General features: G+C 41.6%; 5 protein-coding genes across 5 annotated transcripts; 1 reads left to right on the top strand and 4 right to left on the bottom strand.

The window, feature by feature from the left end:
• Positions 1-472: 472 nt before the first annotated feature.
• CLUP02_04943 (uncharacterized protein) lies at positions 473-1,813 on the bottom strand (the record flags this gene model as incomplete). Its single annotated transcript, XM_049283952.1, has 2 exons — positions 473-693; positions 1,207-1,813. Coding segments are annotated over 2 exons (828 nt in total), but the record flags the coding sequence as incomplete, so codon positions are not given.
• Positions 1,814-5,006: 3,193 nt separating this feature from the next.
• Positions 5,007-5,222, bottom strand: CLUP02_04942 (uncharacterized protein; the record flags this gene model as incomplete). The annotated part of the gene is made up of 1 exon (XM_049283951.1): positions 5,007-5,222. A coding segment is annotated over one exon (216 nt), but the record flags the coding sequence as incomplete, so codon positions are not given.
• Positions 5,223-8,985: 3,763 nt separating this feature from the next.
• On the bottom strand, positions 8,986-10,853 carry CLUP02_04941 (AMP-binding enzyme; the record flags this gene model as incomplete). Its single annotated transcript, XM_049283950.1, has 4 exons — positions 8,986-9,181; positions 9,239-9,363; positions 9,428-10,674; positions 10,757-10,853. The coding sequence occupies 4 exons, from the start codon at positions 10,851-10,853 to the stop codon at positions 8,986-8,988; spliced, it is 1,665 nt and encodes a 554-aa protein (XP_049141093.1).
• A 1,156-nt stretch (positions 10,854-12,009) lies between these two features.
• Positions 12,010-13,882, bottom strand: CLUP02_04940 (sugar porter family MFS transporter; the record flags this gene model as incomplete). The annotated part of the gene is made up of 2 exons (XM_049283949.1): positions 12,010-13,451; positions 13,507-13,882. 2 exons carry the CDS (start codon positions 13,880-13,882, stop codon positions 12,010-12,012), a joined length of 1,818 nt encoding a protein of 605 aa, XP_049141092.1.
• A 1,242-nt stretch (positions 13,883-15,124) lies between these two features.
• CLUP02_04939 (uncharacterized protein) lies at positions 15,125-16,048 on the top strand (the record flags this gene model as incomplete). Its single annotated transcript, XM_049283948.1, has 1 exon — positions 15,125-16,048. The coding sequence occupies one exon, from the start codon at positions 15,125-15,127 to the stop codon at positions 16,046-16,048; it is 924 nt and encodes a 307-aa protein (XP_049141091.1).
• Between the last annotated feature and the right edge of the window lie 4,942 nt (positions 16,049-20,990).

The following is a 20,990-nucleotide window of genomic DNA, read 5'->3' as shown; positions in this document are numbered from 1 at the left end:
TGTCCCGCCCCGCTGCCGGAGTAACACGCGTTTTGCCGACTGGTCTACTTTATCTCACGTCAGTGCAGGCACCCCGAACTCTATCTGACTACATCCTGACCCCGCCTGATATGCCGGTCAGCAATGGTCTATCTTATCTATTGGTAGAATCACGTCCTGAAGCATCAGAGCTGATGAATCGTGTCATTCCTCGCTCCATCCACCCATGACGGCGGGTTGCCGATGATGCTCCGGTGGTCTGGAAGACGAGTGGATGGTCACATTGCATCAAATCCTAATATTTGGGTCATGGGCAAGATGGGATGAACTAACACCAAGTGGAATAGGAAGGTGGGGGGAGACAGACGATCGTCTTGTCTCGGCTCCTCACGGAATCGCCTAACTAGCGAGACCCAGCTGCAAGGTGGTGGACAAGAAAATCACTTCGTCAGCCTCGGCCTGCCTAGAAATGTGACAAAGTCGATAAATGTGATCACTGTCTCACAAAGTATGATGCAATGACCTCATATCTTGAGTCCAGACCACGATGTGCACTCTCGTTGGAGAATAGTTCGACTAAAGCAAGGCCCGGCTGTAGGCTGTACGATTTCGTGCAGGCTGGAACAGCTGGAAGGCCGGCTGGGCCTTCGAAAAAATCCACCTGACTTGGCAAAATGCTGCAGGAGCTTCTTGAAGGATCAATATCATAAGTGCCTGGTCAGCAATACGAGTAGTTCGGCGAGAGCTCCAAGTTGAGATAGGCCCTGATTCTCACTTGTTGAGGCGGAACTTTGTCCAATGCGAATCAGCCCTTCACGCTTCATCGCGCTTCAATTGTTTTTGAGGGATTCTTTCGAGTCAAAATTCATAGCAAGCTTATCAAGTGATTGGCCATGTTGCGTCTAATCTTGATCCTCAATGTTTGGATCCTCGTGGTGGAGAGATGAATGCCGTCGACACACTATCTTCTAGTTTATCATGAGGAGTCCATGCTAGGCATATCTCCTGCTTAATCATTGTTAATCAATGGTGCTATGGGACCGGTAATTTTACTCGCCACAGGTTTGATGGTTTTGAAGACATCATATTGCAGGTACATGATGTTGTATAAGCCTCTTCCAGAAAGACACATGTAAAATTCGCTATTTATGAATACTACTTCATTATATCCTATTTTACTCTTTCTACTTTTGGTACCGACTTTTCTCCTCCCTTACTTCGAAGTACCCATAACCTTCTTTCGCATTGTTCCTCGAGTAAGATGGTTCAGGGGAGCTGGTTCATACTTCAACTTCTTATTCTTGTTCACTACCACGGGCACGACCTGCTTCTGAGCTGCGAGCAGAAGTGCACGTCGAGCTGCTGTTTGAACTGCTGTCTGGCCTGTGCCTTCCTCCGAGATAACAGAAAGAGGTCGGTGGGCAGTGTATGGCGGAGGATCGTAGCTGACAGGCCAAATTGCAGCATAAGGGTGCATATTATTCCCGGCGTTGACCACATGCGAGTGATTGCTCCCGTCGACAAATGTTGTAGAAGGGTCTGCTTGGCCACTGCTTCCTTCATGTTCGCTTCTGTGAGGGCTTTGGGAGCCGGGTCTGCTGGAGCTGGGACTCGGTGTGTTCAGCTTAGATCCCTCAGCGTGCTCGTTCATCGTAGTGCCGCTATAGTGGGACGAGGCGCCGGGGCTGGTGTCCCGAGAGGTTGATTGGCTAGAGGCAACGGGCTTGCGTCTGATCTCGAGTGGTGTCAGGTGCTGATTTTGAAGATGAAGGTGCCACTGATCACCATATCTCTCTCGATAGGCGGCCTCGACGATCTGGTTGACGAGGGCCTGCTCTTATTAGTATCCCTATTATAGGGTAGTTAGTTCGAACCGTAGTTAACGAAGAGATCAATTAAACTATATAAATATCTACGTAATAAGTATAAAAAAGAGGTTCTAACCGTAAGTTAGGCTAGCTATAATAATCGTAAATAGGGCCCCTAATTAGCCCCTGCGCAGTTAGCTATATACCGCGGTTAAATTAGACTTTTAATCTAATACTAACTTTCTTTTTTTTTTATCGATTTAACCGCTACGGTTAGAAATATAATTCGACCTCGGGCCCGTTTACTAAGTCGTCTCCTTTTCCCCCTTTTCTCTACTCTTTTTATATAACCTATCCCTCTATTTATATAATAACTTTTTTACTACCTACAAATTGCTCTAATCCCTTATTTAGTACTGCTTTTATAAAAGCGTTTGCGAGGTTATTTTTATTATTAATCTAACGGATCTCGAGTATCTCGCGCCTTTCGTACGATTACCTAAGGGCTATAATATCGATTATAAGCCTCTTTTCCTTCGTCGTTCCTAATTTAACGAGGTATTTATATAGCGAGTAAAAATCTATATAAATGACCGTTAGAATAAATAAAAGGCTAATTTAATTAGTAATTTTCTTTAGCGTTATTGAAATCGCGTAAAAGAGGTTAACGCTATTAACTATATTATAAACCTCCGACGCTAATATACTTCTCGTTACCTACTTATTTTTAGTTAACGAGTGGTAAATTATATTACTATATATAATAAATTCGCTCTCGCCTATACTCTCGTTAGCTAGGATAATAATATACCCTAATTACGAAATAAGGTCGTTATTATTCGTAAATAACCTATCGATAAAAACGTAGAGCTTACTAATTATAAGGTCGATTGGGTAATAAACGAGACCTCGATCGAGATTTATCTACTACTACTTAAGCTACTTATTAAGTACCTCGACGTTTTATTTAGTTAGATCTATAACTTACGCTACTTTAGCGTAGTTAAAAGTCGCCTTAAGCTAATAAATACTTATAATATATACCCCTTGCGCGAGCTTAGCCTTATACTACTTCTTAACGTTAGTTACGTTCGGATCGACGAGGTTAATCTTCTCGCCCTACCCCTTTTATTAAAAAATAACGGTTTCCCCTTTAATTATAAAAATCCTACCGTTAAATATTAGGGGGGTATTTATTATAAGGACCTCTTTTAGCTTCGTTATAAAGCCCGCTTTCTAAAGCTCCTTATTCTCTTTTTTTATAAAGTTAATATTAAATAGGCTTAATATATCGTCGGTCTATATTCCGACGATCCTAAATTAGTCGCTTTCGTACTCTGCGACTAATAAGTATAGGTCGTACGTAGAGGTAACTATTAATAGTTAATTAATATAAAAATCATAGTAAGTAGCTTATTAATAGGTACCCGATTCTACGAGCCTATATAGTAGCTTAAGCACTTTAATAATCGTACTTTCTAAGTACTTACTAGCTATTTCCTTCGGTAGATAGGCCAGGATTTTCTTTATACGCCCTATAGCTAATTAGGTATAGGTCTAGGTAATATTACGGCTCTAAATCTCGTATCCCTTCTTCCGTAGCGATACTATTAGTACTATTATTAATCGTTAACTATAGCGCTATATAGTAGGCGATTATATAAGTAGCGTCGCCTTTTTAATATCGCCGTACCCCTAAATTACGTATCCAAACTTCTCGTACGGCTAGGGTATTCCTTTCCCTTTAATTTTACGAACTATTCGTAATTTAAATATATAGAGGTTTATATATTTTTCTAGGTCGTATAGGATAAATTAATAAACCCCTCGATTACGAAGAGTATTTACTTCGATAAGATCTAATCCCTTATATAGCTTTTTAATAATTATAATTACGCCTTCCTTACGTAGTTTAACCGCTAGCTCGAAATCGGCTTTCTCTTTTACTATATAAAAGGTATTAACTACCTCGTCGCTAATAATAAATTACCGCGTTAGGGCTTACTGTCGTAGTTTTTTATAACGTCTCGCCGGTAGTATTAGTACCCTTTTAATAATATCCTCTTCCTCGTCGTCTATTAGTACTACTACGACGATTTTATTAAGGATAATTTCCTATACCTCTACTACGGGTTATATAGTTTCCCTTAGCTCTTCTTTTTTTTATAGGTTAGAAATTACCTCGTTAGGATTTATATAATACGGTCTAACTATTATAATTAACACTTCGAGTGGCTAGTCGCGATCTCTCGTAACTATATAAGAGCGCTCGTTAATAGAAATTAACTTATATAGCCTAGCCTACTATTAGGTAATTTCGCGCTATACTCGTATATCTAAATTTAATAGTATATTTAGATTATCCCTTATATTAGGCCTATTGCGCGTAGTAATTACCTTATTAACTTACTTTTTTATACTTACTTCGCATAGTGCCCGTATTACTTTTTTAATTACTCGGGCTCGTTAGCTTATGCTTAGTAATAATAGCGAGGCTAAGGTCGTTCTTAAATATACTCTAAATACTAATAGCGTTAATATAAGTCCGTTAGGCCCCATAGTATCGTTATAGCATTTAAGTACTATCTAGAGGTATTCGTCGTTAGTAAAATCCGGATTTTCCTTTTTAATAATTCTAAACGCCCTTTTTAACTACTAGTATACCCTTTCTACTTTTTTAATACTATAGTACGCTTTAATAAGTACGACTTTTAGCTATATACCGTAAGCCGTCGTATTATCCCTAAATTTTACTAATTTAAAGCTAGTATTAGCGTCGGTTCTAATACCGTCTAGCGGTCCTTAGTATATATCGATCTAGCTTTTTCATAGGGCTGCTTATACTATCTTTACTTATAGATCCTAGAGGAATTACCCTATTTAGAAAGATATAGATACGTAGATTATATATAGTACTAGCCGACTATTTAAGTAAAAGATATCGACGACTATTTCTTAGTTAAAGTTAAGCTTATTACGCAATTTAAACTTAAATCTACGTAGGCTCTGCGCATTTATTTAGTATTAGTAATATACTTTCGTTAACTACTCTAGCGCCCCTATTTTAATATTATTATTACCTAATTACTTTAAGAGGTTATATAGCCTCGTAACCGACGGGTACCCAAATCTCTAGTATAGTCTTCTAAGCTTACTTTTCGTTAAGTAATTAATTAACTTTATATCGTTAGTAAGCTTTATAAACGCATACCCCCATCGTTATTTAACTATCTCGAAGTACTTATCGCTAAAGATTCTGTTCCTCGTATTATTAAATATAATACCTAGTCGATCTATGTCTTTTAAATATAAGAGAAATGGGGTATTAATAGGTAAAATATAGAAAGTTATCGTTCCGAAGTGTGTCTTTACTTCTACTATACCTAGGGCGACGATTTCCTTACCTAGGCCGAAACTAATCCTTATAATACCCGCTATTAATATATTAAGTATTACTAATACGATCTTCTATAGCGCCTAGAATTACCCTTTTCCTCTAGTTAATTATTATAATACCTTAGTATTTAGGATAATCCTATAGAAATCGTTTAGGCCGTACTTTTCGCTTATATAAAATACTTATACGAGCTTAGTATTCGAGGGATCTGGGTAGTATAAAAAGGACCCCTCTAGCTACCCCTAAATATACTCGGTACTATGTTCCTTTTTTTTAAATATTAAGAGAGATAGCGTCTTCTTTTTAATTATTAAGATAATAAGCTTCGGCCCTATTAGATTCGCCCTTTCGGCCGCTTCTATATCCGTTATCTAAGGGACCTTCCTTTACTATTTATATATAAAAGCCTACTTATTAAGAGCTTCTATTACCCTCTATTCGTTTAGCCTCGTATATCCTTTAAAAGCTAACGGGGCAAAAAAAGAGTAGTTAATATCTTCGATTTCGTTATAATCTAATTCGTTAGTATAGGGGGTAAGATCTTCTTTATTTTCCGAATCTCTTATAGGGGGTATATACTTTAGGCCGCTACTTTAGCTACCGTTACGAAGTTCTATACCCCCAGATCTACCTTTATATATAATAAGGAATTAGTTAAACCGACGAGGGCTAGTTTTACTATCTACTACCCTCGACTTTTTATATTATTCGTACGATTTAGTACGCTCTTCCTTAGAGTAGTTACTTAACTAATATCTATCCTTTTTATAAATATAGTATTACTTCTTTTATTACCCTACCCGTAAGTTAAATCTCTACTTATTTAACGAATCTAGGCCTTTTTACTAGCGATTACCGTATCTAGCCTCTTTTCCTTTTTTATTATACGTTCGATCGACTTAATATTATTAATAAGGGCCGTCGTATACCTAGAGGTAAGTTTAGTATAATATTCTCGCCTTAATATTAAAGCTAGATCTTAGCCTCGAATAGAGCGTCTCGTAGTCTTTAGGTACTTAGTATAGGGTGATCTTTACCTCTAGTATACGCTAAACTACGGTATAAAAATATCCGACTTTCCGCTCGTTTATCCTCTTATTTAGCTAGGTTTTCGCTAGCTTATTAATTCGATCGATAAGTTCTTCGAGGATCTCTACTTATAATTTACCCTCTATTATCCTAGCTATAAATATAAAAGAAATCGCTCGTAGCTTAAATAGGAGCTCTAGGTTCCTATCGTAAGTCTCGAAGCGGCTTCGGATTACGTTAATTATATTAAAAAAGTCGTTTCGATCGAAATTACGTACTACTTCGTAATAGTAATTAGAGGCTTTACTTACGAGTACGATATTAATTACCGAATAGTATTAGTGTTCCCTAATTCCGACTTTTTTATAGTAATCGTAAAATATCGTTAGGGTTTTTTATAAGACCTTATACTTCCCCCTAAAGTATAATTTCTCTTTTAAGAAGATCTTTTTAAGGTTTATAAATTACCTCGTATTCGTTACTAGATTTTTAATATTTATATACGAACCCTGCGTCGCTACGTATTATTAGTAACTTCGGGTCGTCTACCTCTTTTCTTATTAGCCGATCGGTACCGAATTTCGTATTAGTAACGGTAATAAGTTATAAATCGAAATAGGCAGAATTATTAATTATCGTACTTTTAGTACTATATTTTATTTTAGTATATCCTTTTGCGACGATAGACTTTTATTCGTAATTACAGGGAGGAAATCTGGGTCGTTTACCTTTTTTTTAAATTCGTTAAAGCGATTATACGCTCTATCGACCTATGCCTAGTTCTATAATACGAATTCCTCCTTTATAATTATCGCTATTAGTATTTTATATAGCTCTCGTAATTATAATTGCGCTAGTAATACCCCTTGCTTATAGAGAAATCTATTAACTACTTTTATAATTCTTAAGCTTACGCTCGCGAACTATTCGTCTAGCTAATAGTTAAGGTCGTTTACGATCTCGTAAAATAGGGGTTACCCCTATAGCCCCTTTTTCTTATAGACCTTAGTTAAATAGATTAATACTACGTTAATTTACTTACCGTTAGGCTAATCCGTAATTCTATATATCCACGTCCCCTAATAGTTCGGGTTAATATTTACCTACTTATAAAGGATTAGGATTCTATTTAAGATCGGGTTTTGTCCTCTTTTTCTTTACCCTAACTTACTAAGGGTCGTGCTCTAGCTTATACTTATATTAGCGGTCGCTAGCGTATTTAATCTTAATAGGGATATATTTAATCCGTGCGTAGGTCGTAATAAATCCGTACTTTTACTACTTAACGAATTTATTAAAGTCTAGGAGATTCCCCCTTCCTCTTACTATCTTATTACTACTCTCGTTTTTATTATTTTTAGTAATTACTACTACCTTTCTAAATCGCTAGCTATCGTACTTATTAAGATCCTCCTTTTTATTTAATAAAAAAGGGTAGGTTTTAGTAGTTCTTTTTAATAATAATAGCGGTAAACGTTTATATTACCATAAGAAAATATAATAATTAGTCTCGGGATCTTTACTAGTTACTAATTTCCGCTATCCCGTATACTTCTAGCTTCCTAAGCCTCGTACTCTCTATAATATCTAAATAGCTTCCTTAGTTAATTTCTAATTACGGGCCGGCTGCGGAAAAGTCGTTTAGTAAAAAAGCTACTCGGGGCGATAGTAAAAGGCTAGTTACTTAAGCGGTTCTATTAATTAACGTAGTTTAATATAATAAACGTTAACTTTTCGTAAGTAATAAAGGGCTATAATTACTTAATTCCGTGCGGTATTTAAAAATCGCCTCCTTTTTCGTCTACTTCTATAAGGTTAATTAGTATAAATCTCTTATCCCGTGCGGTATTAAGAGGTCGTCTCTTTTATATAGCGAGATACTTTACTAATCTATAATAGTAGAGTTTAATTACTAATTAGTATTAGTATCCTTATTATAAAGTAGTTAGTTTGAACCGTAGTTAACGAAGAGATTAATTAAACTATATAAATATTTGCATAGTAGGTATAAAAAGGAGGTTCTAACCGTAGGTTAGGCTGGCTACGATAATCGTAAATAGGGCCCCCAATTGGCCCCTGCGCAGTCGGCTGTATGCCGCGGTCGAATTGGACTTCTAATCCGACAGCTCTCTCATTCTCTCTTCTTTCATACTTTGCGTGAGTTGGAGAAGGCGTTGGTTTTCCTGCTTGATGGGAGTCGAATTCGTGGGAGCGTTATAGGTAGTTGGGCCAACTGTGGCGGGGGAATATGGCATAGGCTGCTGCACATGGGTTGATGCTTGAGGAGGAGGCCTCGGTTTTCCCGCACCGGAACGATGGTTTCTGATAGATGCTAAGAGTCCCATGGTTGCGGTTTCCGAAGAGGTGATGTGAAATTATGATGACGACAGAAGTAATTAGTGATGTTGTTGTCCCAGAGATCCAATATGGATTAGATGTAACACAGATGCAGGTCAAAGGATGAAGGTGCGGATGGCAAGAAGAAGTGTCAAGGGGAATTTCACATAGCATACCTAGAGCAATACCCTTCGGAGATAGATCCAAAATGGCCCTACCTGACGTAAGGGACGACTCTGGTACTGACCATCGCGGCCTGGACTACCAAGAACGGTAGCGGACGTTAGAGTTGATGTTGAACTTTACGTGGACTTCGGAGAAAGGACCTTCAGACAAAACTCAATGTTAAGTCCCAAGGCATCAACAACGCATTGTATTTCATGAAGTGAAGCTTTCTCTGTTCACATTCTTTATGGGCTGTCTACCTCAGTTCTATCAGAGCTTCGCGCCAGCCTCGCGCTTTACAAGTGCCCTTAGATCTTTGCGCAAGATCTTTCCAGAGGGACTCTTTGGGATGGCATCGATAAAAATCACGCCGCCACGAAGTTTCTTGTAACTAGCAACCTGATCTGCCACCCACTTCTGGATTTCTTCTCCAGAAATCTTTTTCTTATCGGCGACCACATAAGCTCTAGAAGGACGTTAGTTCACTGGTTTATGCTGGCTAACGGAGTTGGAAGTTGCGTACCTTGGAAGCTCGGTGCCTTCGCCTTCGACGCCAATGACGGCCGCATCTTGGATCTTCGGATGCGTGACCAGTAATGCTTCAAGTTCGGCTGGAGCCACCTGGAAACCGTTGTATTTGATGAGATCCTGAGGTTTGTTAGCTATAGTTTCATCCGAGGTAGCGCGTACCAAGAAAGCAAAAAATACGAACCTTTTTCCGATCCACGAAGTAGAACTTTCCATCCTTGAACGACAATCGGTCGCCAGTGCAGAACCAACCATCAACAAATGCCTCCTTATTGGCCTTATCGTTCTTGTAGTACCCCTTGGTGATGATTGGCCCACGGCACCACATCTCTCCCGGCTGACCAACCTCGACGTCCTTCCCCTCATCATCGACGAGCCGAGCTTCGCAGTTGGCCACAATCATGGACACGCTTCCCGTGTCATCTGTGAGGTGGCGGGGAAGAATCGTGAACCCGCCGGTAGTTTCGCTGAGACCCCACGTCTGGCCGAGGATCGCTTTTCCCTTGCCCATTCTTCGCTGTGCTTCGGCTTGGGTTTCGCCTCCTAGAGCCGCAGCTCCCGTGAGGGCGAATTCCACGGTGTCGAGATGATCCTTGACCAGCGGTGATTTCGCAATCATGAGATAGATAGGCGGCACGCTGAAGAAGGATGTGATTTTGTACTTTTTCGCGTAGTCTAGAAATTCCACAAAGTTGAACTTCTTCATCCAGTAGACGATGCCGCCCATGAAGGTCTGGTTGACGATGTAGGCTTGGAGACCAGAGATGTGAGCTGCCGGTAAATGTGCGAGCGTGATGTACTCCATCTTCGGGTGCGTCTTGTAATATTCTATCGTCGGCGTCGAAATGAACATGGTCTGCGCAATCATGTTTGCATGAGAGATTTTGACCGCCTTTGGAATACCAGTCGTGCCACTGCTGTAGATGTAACAGCCGACAGTGTTTTCGAGTCTCATTTGGTCCGTCACCCGTTCCCAGTCGAGCTCCTGTGACGAAAGAGGCACACGCTTATCCGTCTTAGCCTCGAAGAGCTGGAACTCGTGGCTGTCGCCGATGTAGAGAATCCGATCGTCGGGTAGTCCCGCAGCTGATCCACCAGCAGCGGCGAGCGCCTTGAGGTCAGGGCTGCAGATGACCATCTTGCTCTCGGTGAGGTTGATCTGACGCGCGACCTCTGGCGGGGTTGAGGACGGCGTTGACGCCGCGACGGTGCCGCCCGCTGCCATGATACCGTAGAAGACGGTGGGGGCCATGTAGTGGCCTGTGAAGATGACCTGCACCACGTCACCCTTGTTGATGCCGTACTGGTGGCGGAGGGTGTGACCAAGCTGTTTGAGAGCCTTTACTAGGCGGGATTTGGTGATTGATCTGGATGGATCGGCCGCGTCGGCGTGGAGGACTGTGTCATCGCGCAGTCTTTCATTTGGTGAGTCTGCATCCTGTCAGTACGTGTGTTTGGCGAACGGTGGAGGATGTCGGTGTGTGTTGAAGGTCTGCGTGACTGTGAGACTCACCGAATAGAAATGTGAGGAGGTCGACTTTGGGGAGATCGATGTGATCCGGGGACTTGTAAATGGTCTGGCCGCCCCGCTTCTCTACAACAGTCGCCATCTTGAGTGTTGCCGGTTTCCAAGATCTGGAACGCGTTGTTAGGATAATATCTCAGGCCTGTAACGTAAGTAGATAGGTCGTGTCTGAAGCTCTGCTCTACTCTAAAGTATTTGCAGCTTGATGTGTGCTCGCGTCAACGCAGAAAGGGGGAGAGGTAGGTGAGATGGAGATGAGCAGCTTCAAGAAGGTTAAATTGGAGTCAGGGTGAGACGTTGGAGGAAGTGATTGTTAGAGGTCAATGCACGCGGAACGAGTTACTACTCAGTGAATCAGAGGTGAAGAAGTGAGTTTTTGGAGAAGAGCTGACCGAGAAAAGAAGACGTTGTGTGAATCGAGCAGCTCACTAAGATAGCTTTCCCCGCATTGCATCTGTTATCAAGATCCGGGCCCGTCTCATGCACCGAAGCCGTGGCAAGCCGCAGGTTCCCTAGTCCCCGCGCACGCGTTTCGCGAAACCATAGCTAATTAGAATGGCCGCCCAGTGCCGAGGATGATTCTACAAAGAGGGAGGATCGTTGCTCTGCCCGCTCGCCGACGTTCTAGTCTGCTTACTCGTTGGGGTAACCGCTTCGTTAGCGTCGAGTCTCCGAAGCTTGCCAGCGTGTTGGCTGCGCCCTGACGCCCTTTGGTGGGGGAGAGCAAGCTTGACCGGGGTCGGTGTGTGTGTGTGTGTTTTGCCCTTTTGCCTCTAGGCTGTGGATGTGCGGGGAGATTCCGTGGCGTTGAGCTATGATCCCTGCTCTTCGTGTGAGCTTCTGCCGGATTTGAATCGAGGTTGACGAGTCAAAAGATCGAGGCATCTGATGTACAAGCGCTACTTCAGCTGAAATGCTTACCATTGACAAGACCTCGGGATAGTGACTTCGAGTGTGCGCATAGTCATGAGCTACGTCAGGTATCGAGACTCAGGGCTCACAAATCTCAAATTTCCAAGAAACGCTCGCTGACCGGGATCTCTGGATCCAGGTGAACAGCGACTGCGCAAGATATCGAGTGATAAACAGGAAGAAATCACTATTGGTCAATGGCATGTCTTATCAATCGGACAAGAAGTGATACTTGATATTCCTTCTCTCCATACAAGTACCTAAGCACTTTATCTATTGCTACGTCCTGTCATCCAGTAGCTGAACCCTACAGGAGAACATGAAGAAACTCATCGAGAGTTAGGTGGTGACACTTTCTCATAGCCTCCTTCAAAAACATCCACCTCCGTCTTGTCAAACTGCCTCGTCGCGGTATTGTTGTGAAAGAGATAATCCAGCTCCTCGTACGTGCGCCCCTTTGTTTCCGGCAGCCGGAAAAATGCCCACACAAATGTGAGAAACGCCGAGGTTCCCCAGACGAAACCCGTAGTACCCTTGAGATTCAACGCGTTCGGGTTGATAAAAAATGGCTGGAAGGCGTTTGCCAGTAGATTCATCACATAATAGGTAGACCTCGCGACACAAATGGTCTTTTGCCGTAGACGCGTAGATCCAACCTCGGCTGGGATAGCCCACCCAAGCTGACCGACCGATAGCTGGAAGATAAAAGTCCACACCAGGGTAAGACAGGCTTGGACCCAGCCTATGGGTGACGATGGTGCATTCGGCAACCGGCCTATCCTGTCGAGGACGCCGATGATGAAGAGTATAGTGGACATGCTAAGCATGCCCCAGAGATAGATGCGACGACGGCCAAAGTACGGCATCAGCGCGACCCAATTGACGACGGTCCCCACCAGAGCTAGCGCGGTACCGCCGACATTGAGGTTATAATCATCTTGCGGGTTCAGCCCGGCTTGCTGAAAGAAGTATACTGAGTTGTAGGCGAAGCTCGAGCCGGAGAGGACTTGGCCTGCGAATGCTACGCATGCGATCTCTGTGCGGCGACGTTCGTCGCCGCGGAAGCAGTCCCAGTAGGTTGTTCCTGTCTGGTGCTCCTGCTCCATTCTATCGGTTTCTATGATTTCACGTAGACGGACTTTGGCGTCTAGGTTGTTAACTTTTCGCCTTTGGAGACGTAGCAATGCCTTCTCCGCCTTGTCGAGCTGGCCGGTCCTGACAAGATGCCATGGGGACTCCGGAGCGAATACCAGCAGCGGGATAAGCAGTACCGGCCAGGACCATTGTAGTGCGAACGGGATTCGATAGGACCACTCGTCTCTCCGCGGCAGTAGCCCCGCGAGTACGGCCGCGGACATGAGCTGGCCGATGATGAAGCACATATTGGTCCACGTAGTCAGATACACCCGCAGCGTCAACGGCAAGACCTCAGACGCATACGCGGGTGCTGAGGATGCGAAGACGCCCCAGGGCAGGCCGCACGCGATCTGACCAAGCATGAGCATGGTCTTATTGGTTGCAAAGAAGGTGATGAAGATGCAGCCGGAGAGTACGAAGAGAGAGCTGATGAGGGCTGTCTTTTGGCCGCACCGCTCAACGAGGAAGCCGTTGGCGATGACGCCGATGATGCAGCCAAAGGTGCTGCTGTTGCCGAGGACGGCTTGCCAGAGGGCGGAGAGCTGGTCTCGGCCTTCATTATCTTTGCCATCGCCGAACTTCTTTGCGAATTCTGGGTGGGCGAAGAAGCTGCCGATGAGGATGGTGTCGTAGCCTATGAACTCATTAGCTTGGAGTACTCACGTAGTTGTCTCTAATGTTGAACCGACCTTCCATGATCACACATAGAGACACGACGAGACTCCAGAATACAGCCATCGGGTAGGCGCGGATGGCATCTCGTGGCGTCATGCTCCGCTCGGCGTTGATGGCATCCTGGAACCGTTGATCCATCTCTGACCGGGACTTGGCCGGACGAGAGCCCGAGCCGGCGGATGGCCCGGCTGTGGAGATTTCTTCGAGCTCGATGTCATCCGAAAGAAGAGATACGGCATCGTCGTCGGATAGAAGTGCGAAAGCTTCGTCGTCGGCATCGTTGGGATCGGATGTTGAGTCAAAGGACGACCTCGAGGAGCTAGAGCCCGGCCCTGAGGGTCCCGAGGGGAGTGGCTGGAAGCGGGCGCCGTCGCGAGAGGCGGATGCCATTATGATTCCAGTTGCAACTTATTGGCTCGGTGATTACAAGAGGGTGTCCTACGAGGCTCAAGGCTGTGAATTTGTGGCTCGCTCAGTTGCCCATAGCCGGAGGGTGATCGAAGCAGGCTGAGAGCTGGTGGTCAACGCTCCGGTGTGGAATGAAGCGATCTCATCACACTTGAATTTCTACAAGATGAGTGACGATTCAATGCGACGATGGGTTCTGCTACTTCGAAATTCAATGCGTATGTCGTTGTTTGCTGCGCAAAGATGGACATGGATGAGCGCATGCTGCGTCCCCGAATGCCGTCAGCGATGCGCCGCCGGATGAGCTGGGAGAGCACAGGCGCGTTTCAGACGAGTCCGATTACTGCCAGCTGGTGACAGACGCAGCCGGAGACATTTCGACATTGCGAAAATTGCAATGGCCGGTCGGCTCCAAAGTTTGCTCCTTCATGGGGAGCAACAAGTCATCTTTCGATGAACCAAACCACTGTCCACAGATATTTTTTCGGCCTTCCTTGACCATGAGATACTCAACTACAGCTGACAAAGATAGGTAGTGACGCATGCAGCCTAATCCTTTCACGGCACGAAAGTCCCGGGTATGTTATTCCAAGAAACAGTGAGTTGTCTCACAAACTTCACAACGACAGGAGCTGGATTACTCAGATCTGGGATGCCTACGGAGGGGAATTGCCCCAAATCAACAAAATGGGCAATTCAAAAGTCCGAAGCCTCGGAGCTGAGGCATCCCAACGTGGCTAATTTACCCCCGAACCGCGCGGTGTGGACACCAACCAGCCACATCTGGTCAGGTTTCGGACCCTTTTAAGTTAGCTGATCCCAGGAGCTTAGCAATCAGCCACTCCATTTGTAAGTTGTCAGCAGCACTTTGGATGTTGTCTGTGCTCGCCGGATGCGTTTTCATGGTGGTGGAGGATACAATGTCTCTGAAGGCTTACACACTATCCGGGTGCTGGAAGCAATAATGCATTGTTTGTTGAGCACGGGAACGGGAACACTACTTGTGTCTCATTGGAATCTGTCAGTATGTCAGAAATATTAAAGGATGGCATCTGCCCTCTTGTGGATGAATGAGAGCAACAGAACACCACAGATCAATCACTCAAACACAAAGGCAAATTTAGTATCGAAGCTCAAGAATCAACTTTACTATAAATCTTCAGTCACCAATCCTCAATCGTTATACAGCATTGAATCACTTCAAAGTCAAAATTCAATCTAAAAATGTCTGGACAACAAGGACGCAAGATTGCCATCGTCGGTGCCAGTGGTAACCTCGGCGGGTTCACCCTCAACGCCCTCCTCGACAAGGGCATCCACACCATCACCGCTGTCTCCCGCGCTCAATCCTCCGCCACACTCCCAGCCGGCGTCATCGTCAAGAAGGGCGACTACTCTGACGAAGACTTCCTGGTTTCAGCGTTCCAAGGCCAGGATGTGCTGATCCTTCAACTCGGCTTTGACAGCTATATGACGGGCCAGGCGCCTCTCATCCGTGCTGCGGCCAAGGCCGGCGTCAAGTGGGTCGTGCCTACCGAATTCAGCTCCGACCCCGCGCCGTCGAAATTGCTCGAGGCCAGCCCCATGGTCGCGGGCAAGAAGCAGTTCCGCGATTTGACCGAGGAGCTGGGCATGAGCTGGATCGCCATTGTCAACAACCCTTGGTTCGACTGGTCTCTTGGTCAGGGATTCTGGGGCATCGATATCAAGAACCGCTCTGCGAAGCTGTTTGATGGTGGAAACACGAAGTTCATCACCACCACTATTGGCACGACCGGAAAGGCAACCGCTGGTGTTCTGAGCTTGCCCGATGCTGAGCTTGAGCAGTTCCGGAACAGGCCTGTGTACTTGAAGTCTTTTTATATCAGCCAGAGGAATATGCTTGATAGCATCCTGCGAGCTACGGGCACGAAGGAGGCGGATTGGAAGGTTGAGATTTTGGACGCAGAGGCTGTTGTGGCTGATTCGAACGAGAAGTTCAAGAAGGGGGATCACATGGCAATGTTGGTTGGCTTCTATGTCAACCACATGCGCGAGGGCTGGGGCGGTGACTACAGCGCCAAGGTCACCGACATGAACAAGCTTGGTGTGTCAGAGGAAGATCTGGATGAGGTTGTCAAGAGGGTTGTGAAGGAAATCGGGGCGTAGTGTATCCCCAACTGAATTTCTCGCAAAGTAATATCGTACTTGAGTACTCTACTTAGCAACCATTGAGTTTTACATGTAGACTCCATGATGTAGTCTTATTCAGCTGACCGGAACAAGTGCGTCCACGTCGTGCATGGCTCTCACTATAAATGTGCATTTGATACTGTTCAACTTTTTCATATGAGAAATAAGAAAGTAGAGTCTAAAATAGTTGAGTCCGCTAGGAACAATTGTGATTGCTGCCAATTAACCCACGTGCAGACAAGAAAAATCAGCGATTTGCAGATAACTGTCGGATTAGAAGTCTAATTCGACCGCGGCATACAGCCGACTGCGCAGGGGCTAATTAGGGGCCCTATTTACGATTATCGTAGCTAGCCTAACCTATAATTAGAACCTCCTTTTTATACCTACTACGTAGATATTTATATAGTTTAATTAATCTCTTCGTTAACTACGGTTCGAACTAACTACCCTATAATAAGGATACTAATACTAATTAATAATTAAACTCTACTATTATAAATTAGTAAAGTATCTCGCTATATAAAAAAGACGACTTCTTAATACTATACGGGATAGGAGATTCGTACTAATTAACCTTACGGAAGTAAACGAAAAAGGAGGCGATTCTTAAAGGCCGCACGGAATTAAGTAATTATAGCCTTTTATTACTTACGAGAGGTCGATATTTACTACGTTAAACTACGTTAATTAATAGAACTGCTTAAGTAACTAGCCTTTTACTAGCGCCCTAAGTAGCTTTTTTATTAAACGACTTTTCTATAGCCGGCCCGCGATTAAAAATTAACTAAAGAAGCTATTTAGAGATTATAAAGAGCACGAGGCTTAGGAGACTAGAAATATACGGGATAGCGGAAATTAGTAACTAATAAAGATCCTAAGACTAATTATTATATTTTCCTATAGTAATATAAACGTCTACCGCTACTATTATTAAAAAGAACTACTAAAACCTACCCTTTTTTATTAAATAAAAAGGAGGATCTTAGTAAGTACGATAGTTAGCGATTTAAAAGGGTAGTAGTAATTACTAAAAATAGTAAAAACGAGAGTAGTAGCGAGACGGTAAGAAAAAGCGGGAATCTTTTAGACCTTAATAAATTCGTTAAGTAGCGAAAGTACGGATTTACTACGACCCGCGCGCGGATTAAATATATCCTTATTAAAATTAAATACGCTAACGACTGCTAATATAAGTATAAGCTAGAGCACGACCCTTAGCGAGTTAAAGTAAAAAGAAAGAGGACGAAACCCAATCCTAAATAGAATCCTAATTCTTTATAAATAAATAAATATTAACCCGGACTATTAGGGGACGTAGATATATAGAATTGCGGATTAGCCTAATAGTAAATAAATTAACGCAGTATTAATCTATTTAATTAAGGTTTATAAAAAAAAGGGGCTATAGGGGTAACCCCTATTTTACGAGATTATAAACGACCTTAGCTACTAGCTAAATAAATAGTTCGCGAGCGCAAGCCTAAGAATTATAAAAGTAGTTAATAGATTCCTCTACGAGCGAGGGGTATTACTAGTGTAATTATAATCGCGAGAGCTATATAAAATACTAATAGTAATAATTATAAAAAAGGAATTCGTACTATAAAACTAAGCATAGGTCGATAGAGCGTATAATCGCTTTAATAAATTTAGAAAAAGGGTAAATAACCTAGATTTCCTCTCTATAATTACTAACGGAAATTTGTCGTTATAAAAGGATATACCGGGGTAAAATATAGTACTAAAAGTACGATAATCGATAATTCCGCCTATTTTAATCTATAACTCGTTACTACTACTAATACGAAATTCGGCACCGATCGGCTAATAAAAAAAGAGGTAAACGACCCGAAATTACTAATAATACGTAGCGACACAGGGTTCGTATATAGATACTAAAAATCTAGTAGTAAATACGAAGCAATTCACAAACTTTAAAAAGATCTTCCCAAAAGAGAAATTATATTCTAGAGGGAAGTATAAGGTCTTATAAAAAACCCTAACGATATTTTATAATTACTACGAAAAAGTTAGAATTAAGGAATATTAGTACTATTTAGTAATTAATATCGTACTCGTAAGCAAAGCCTCTAATTATTATTATAAAGCGGTACGTAATCTCGATCGAAACGACTTTTTTAATATAATTAACGTAATCCGAAGCCGCTTCGAAACCTATAATAAGAACCTAGAGCTCCTATCTAAGCTACGAGCGATTTCTTTTATATCTATAGCTAGGATAATAGAGAGTAAATTACGAGTAGAGATCCTCGAAGAGCTTATCGATCGAATCGATAAGCTAGTAAAAACCTAGCTAAATAAGGGAATAAACGAATAGAAAGTCGGATATTTTTATATCGTAATCTAGCGTATACTAAAAGTAAAAATCACCCTATACTAAGTACCTAAAGACTACGAGACGCTCTATTCGAGGCTAAGATCTAGCTTTAATATTAAGGCGAGAATACTACGCTAAACCTATTTCTAAGTATACGACGGCCCTTATTTATAATATTAGGTCGATCGAACGTATAATAAGAAAGGAAAAGAGGCTAGATATAATAATCGCTAGTAAAGAGGCCTAGATTCGTTAAATAAGTAGAGATTTAACTTATAAATAAAGTAATAAAAAAAGCAATACTATATTTATAAAAAGAATAGATATTAATTAAGTAACTACTCCGAGGAAGAGCGTACTAAATCGTACGAATAGTATAAAAAGTCGAGGGTAGTAAATAATAAAACTAGCCCTCGTTAGTTTAACTAATTTTTTATTATATATAAGGGCAGATCCGGGGGTATAGAACCTAGCGACGGTAGCTAAAGTAGCGGCCTAAAGTATATACCCCCTATAAGAGATTTAGAAAATAAAGAAAATCTCACCCCCTATATTAATAAATTAAATTATAACGAAATTAAAAATATTAACTACTCTTTTTTTGCCCCGTTAGCCTCTAGAGGATATACGAGGCTAAACGAATAGAGGGTAGCGGAAGCTCTTAATAAGCAGGCTTTTATATATAGATAATAAGGGAAGGTCCTTTAGATAACGGATATAGAGGCGGCTAAAAGGGCGAATTTAATAGGGCCGAAGCCTATTATTTTAATAATTAAAGAGAAGACGCTATCTCTTTCGATATTTAAAAAAAAGGAATATAGTACTAAGTATATTTAGGGGTAGCTAGAGAGGTCCTTTTTATACTACTTAGATCCCTCGAATACTAAGCTTATATAAATATTCTACGCGAGCAAAAGGTACGGCCTAGACGATTTCTATAGGATTATCTTAAATACTAAGGTATCGTAATAGTTAACTAGAGGAAAAGGGCAATTCTAAGTATTATAAAAAATCGTGCTAATAACGCTTAATACGTTAATAGCGGGTATTATAAGGATTAGTTTTAGCTTAAGTATAAAAATCGTTGCCCTAGGTATAGTAGAAGTAGAGATATACTTCGGAATAATAACTTTCTATATTTTACCCGTTAATACCCTATTTCTCTTATATCTAAAAGACATAGATCGACTAGGCATTATATTCGATAATACGAAGAACAGAATTTCTAATAATAAGTACTTCGAGGTAGTCGAACAACGATAGGGGCATACGTTTATAAAGCTTATTAACGATACGAAGTTAATTAATTACCTAATAAAAAGTAAGCTTAGAAAACTATACTAAAGATTTGGGTACCCGTTAGTTACGAGGCTATATAACCTCCTAAAGTAATTAGGTAATAATAATATTAAAATAGGCGCGCTAGAGTAGTTAATAAAAGTATATTACTAATACTAGATAAATGCGCAGAGCCTACGCAGATTTAAGTTTAAATTGCGTAATGAGCTTAACTTTAACTAGGAAATAGTCGTCAATATTCTTTATTTAAATAGTCGGCTAGTACTATATATAATCGACGTATTTATATCTTTTTAAGTAGGGTAATTCCTCCGGGATTTATAAGTAAAGATAGTATGGGCAGCCCTGCGAAAAAGCTAAATCGATATATACTAAGGACCGCTAAATAGTATTAGAACCGACGCTAGTACTAGCTTTAAGTTAGTAAAATTTAAGAATAATACGATAGCCTACGGTATATAACTAAAAGTCGTACCCGTTAAAACGTACTATAGTATTAAAAAAGTAGAAAGGGCATACTAGTAATTAAAAAGGGCGTTTAGAATTATTAAAAAGGAAAATCCGGATTTTACTAACGACGAATACCTCTAGATAGTACTTAAATACTATAACGATACCATAGGGCCTAACGGACTTATACTAACGTTATTAGTATTTAGAGTATATTTAAGAACGACCTTAGCCTCGCTACTATCGCTAAGCGTAAGCTAACGAGCCTAAGTAATTAAAAAAGTAATATAGGCACTGCGCAAAATAAGTATAAAAAGGTAAGTTAACGAGGTAATTACTACGCACAATAGGCCTAATATAAGGGATAATCTAAATATACTACTAAATTTAGATATACAAGTATAGTACGAAATTATTTAATAATAGGCTAGGCTATATAAGTTAATTTCTATCGACGAGCGCTCTTATATAGTTATAAGAGATCGTAACTAGCTACTTAAAATATTAATTATAGTAGTTAGACCGTACTATATTGATCCTAACGAGGTAATTTCTAACTTATAAAAAGAAAAAGAGCTAAGGGAAACTATATAACCCGCGGTAGAGGTATAGGAAATTATCTTTAATAAAATCGTTATAGTAGTACTAATAGACGACGAGGAAGAGGATATTGCTAAAAGGGTACTAATACTACTAGCGAGACGTCGTAAAAGACTATAATAGCAAGCCCTAATGCGGTAATTTATTATTAATAACGAGGTAATTAATACTTTTTATATAGTAAAAGAGAAAGCTAATTTTGAGCTAGTGGTTAAACTACGTAAGGAA

Source organism: Colletotrichum lupini, chromosome 3 (assembly GCF_023278565.1).
Source record: "Colletotrichum lupini chromosome 3, complete sequence".
In the NCBI taxonomy this organism is placed as follows: domain Eukaryota; kingdom Fungi; phylum Ascomycota; class Sordariomycetes; order Glomerellales; family Glomerellaceae; genus Colletotrichum; species Colletotrichum lupini.
This window is presented reverse-complemented; position numbering and strand designations above follow the sequence as displayed.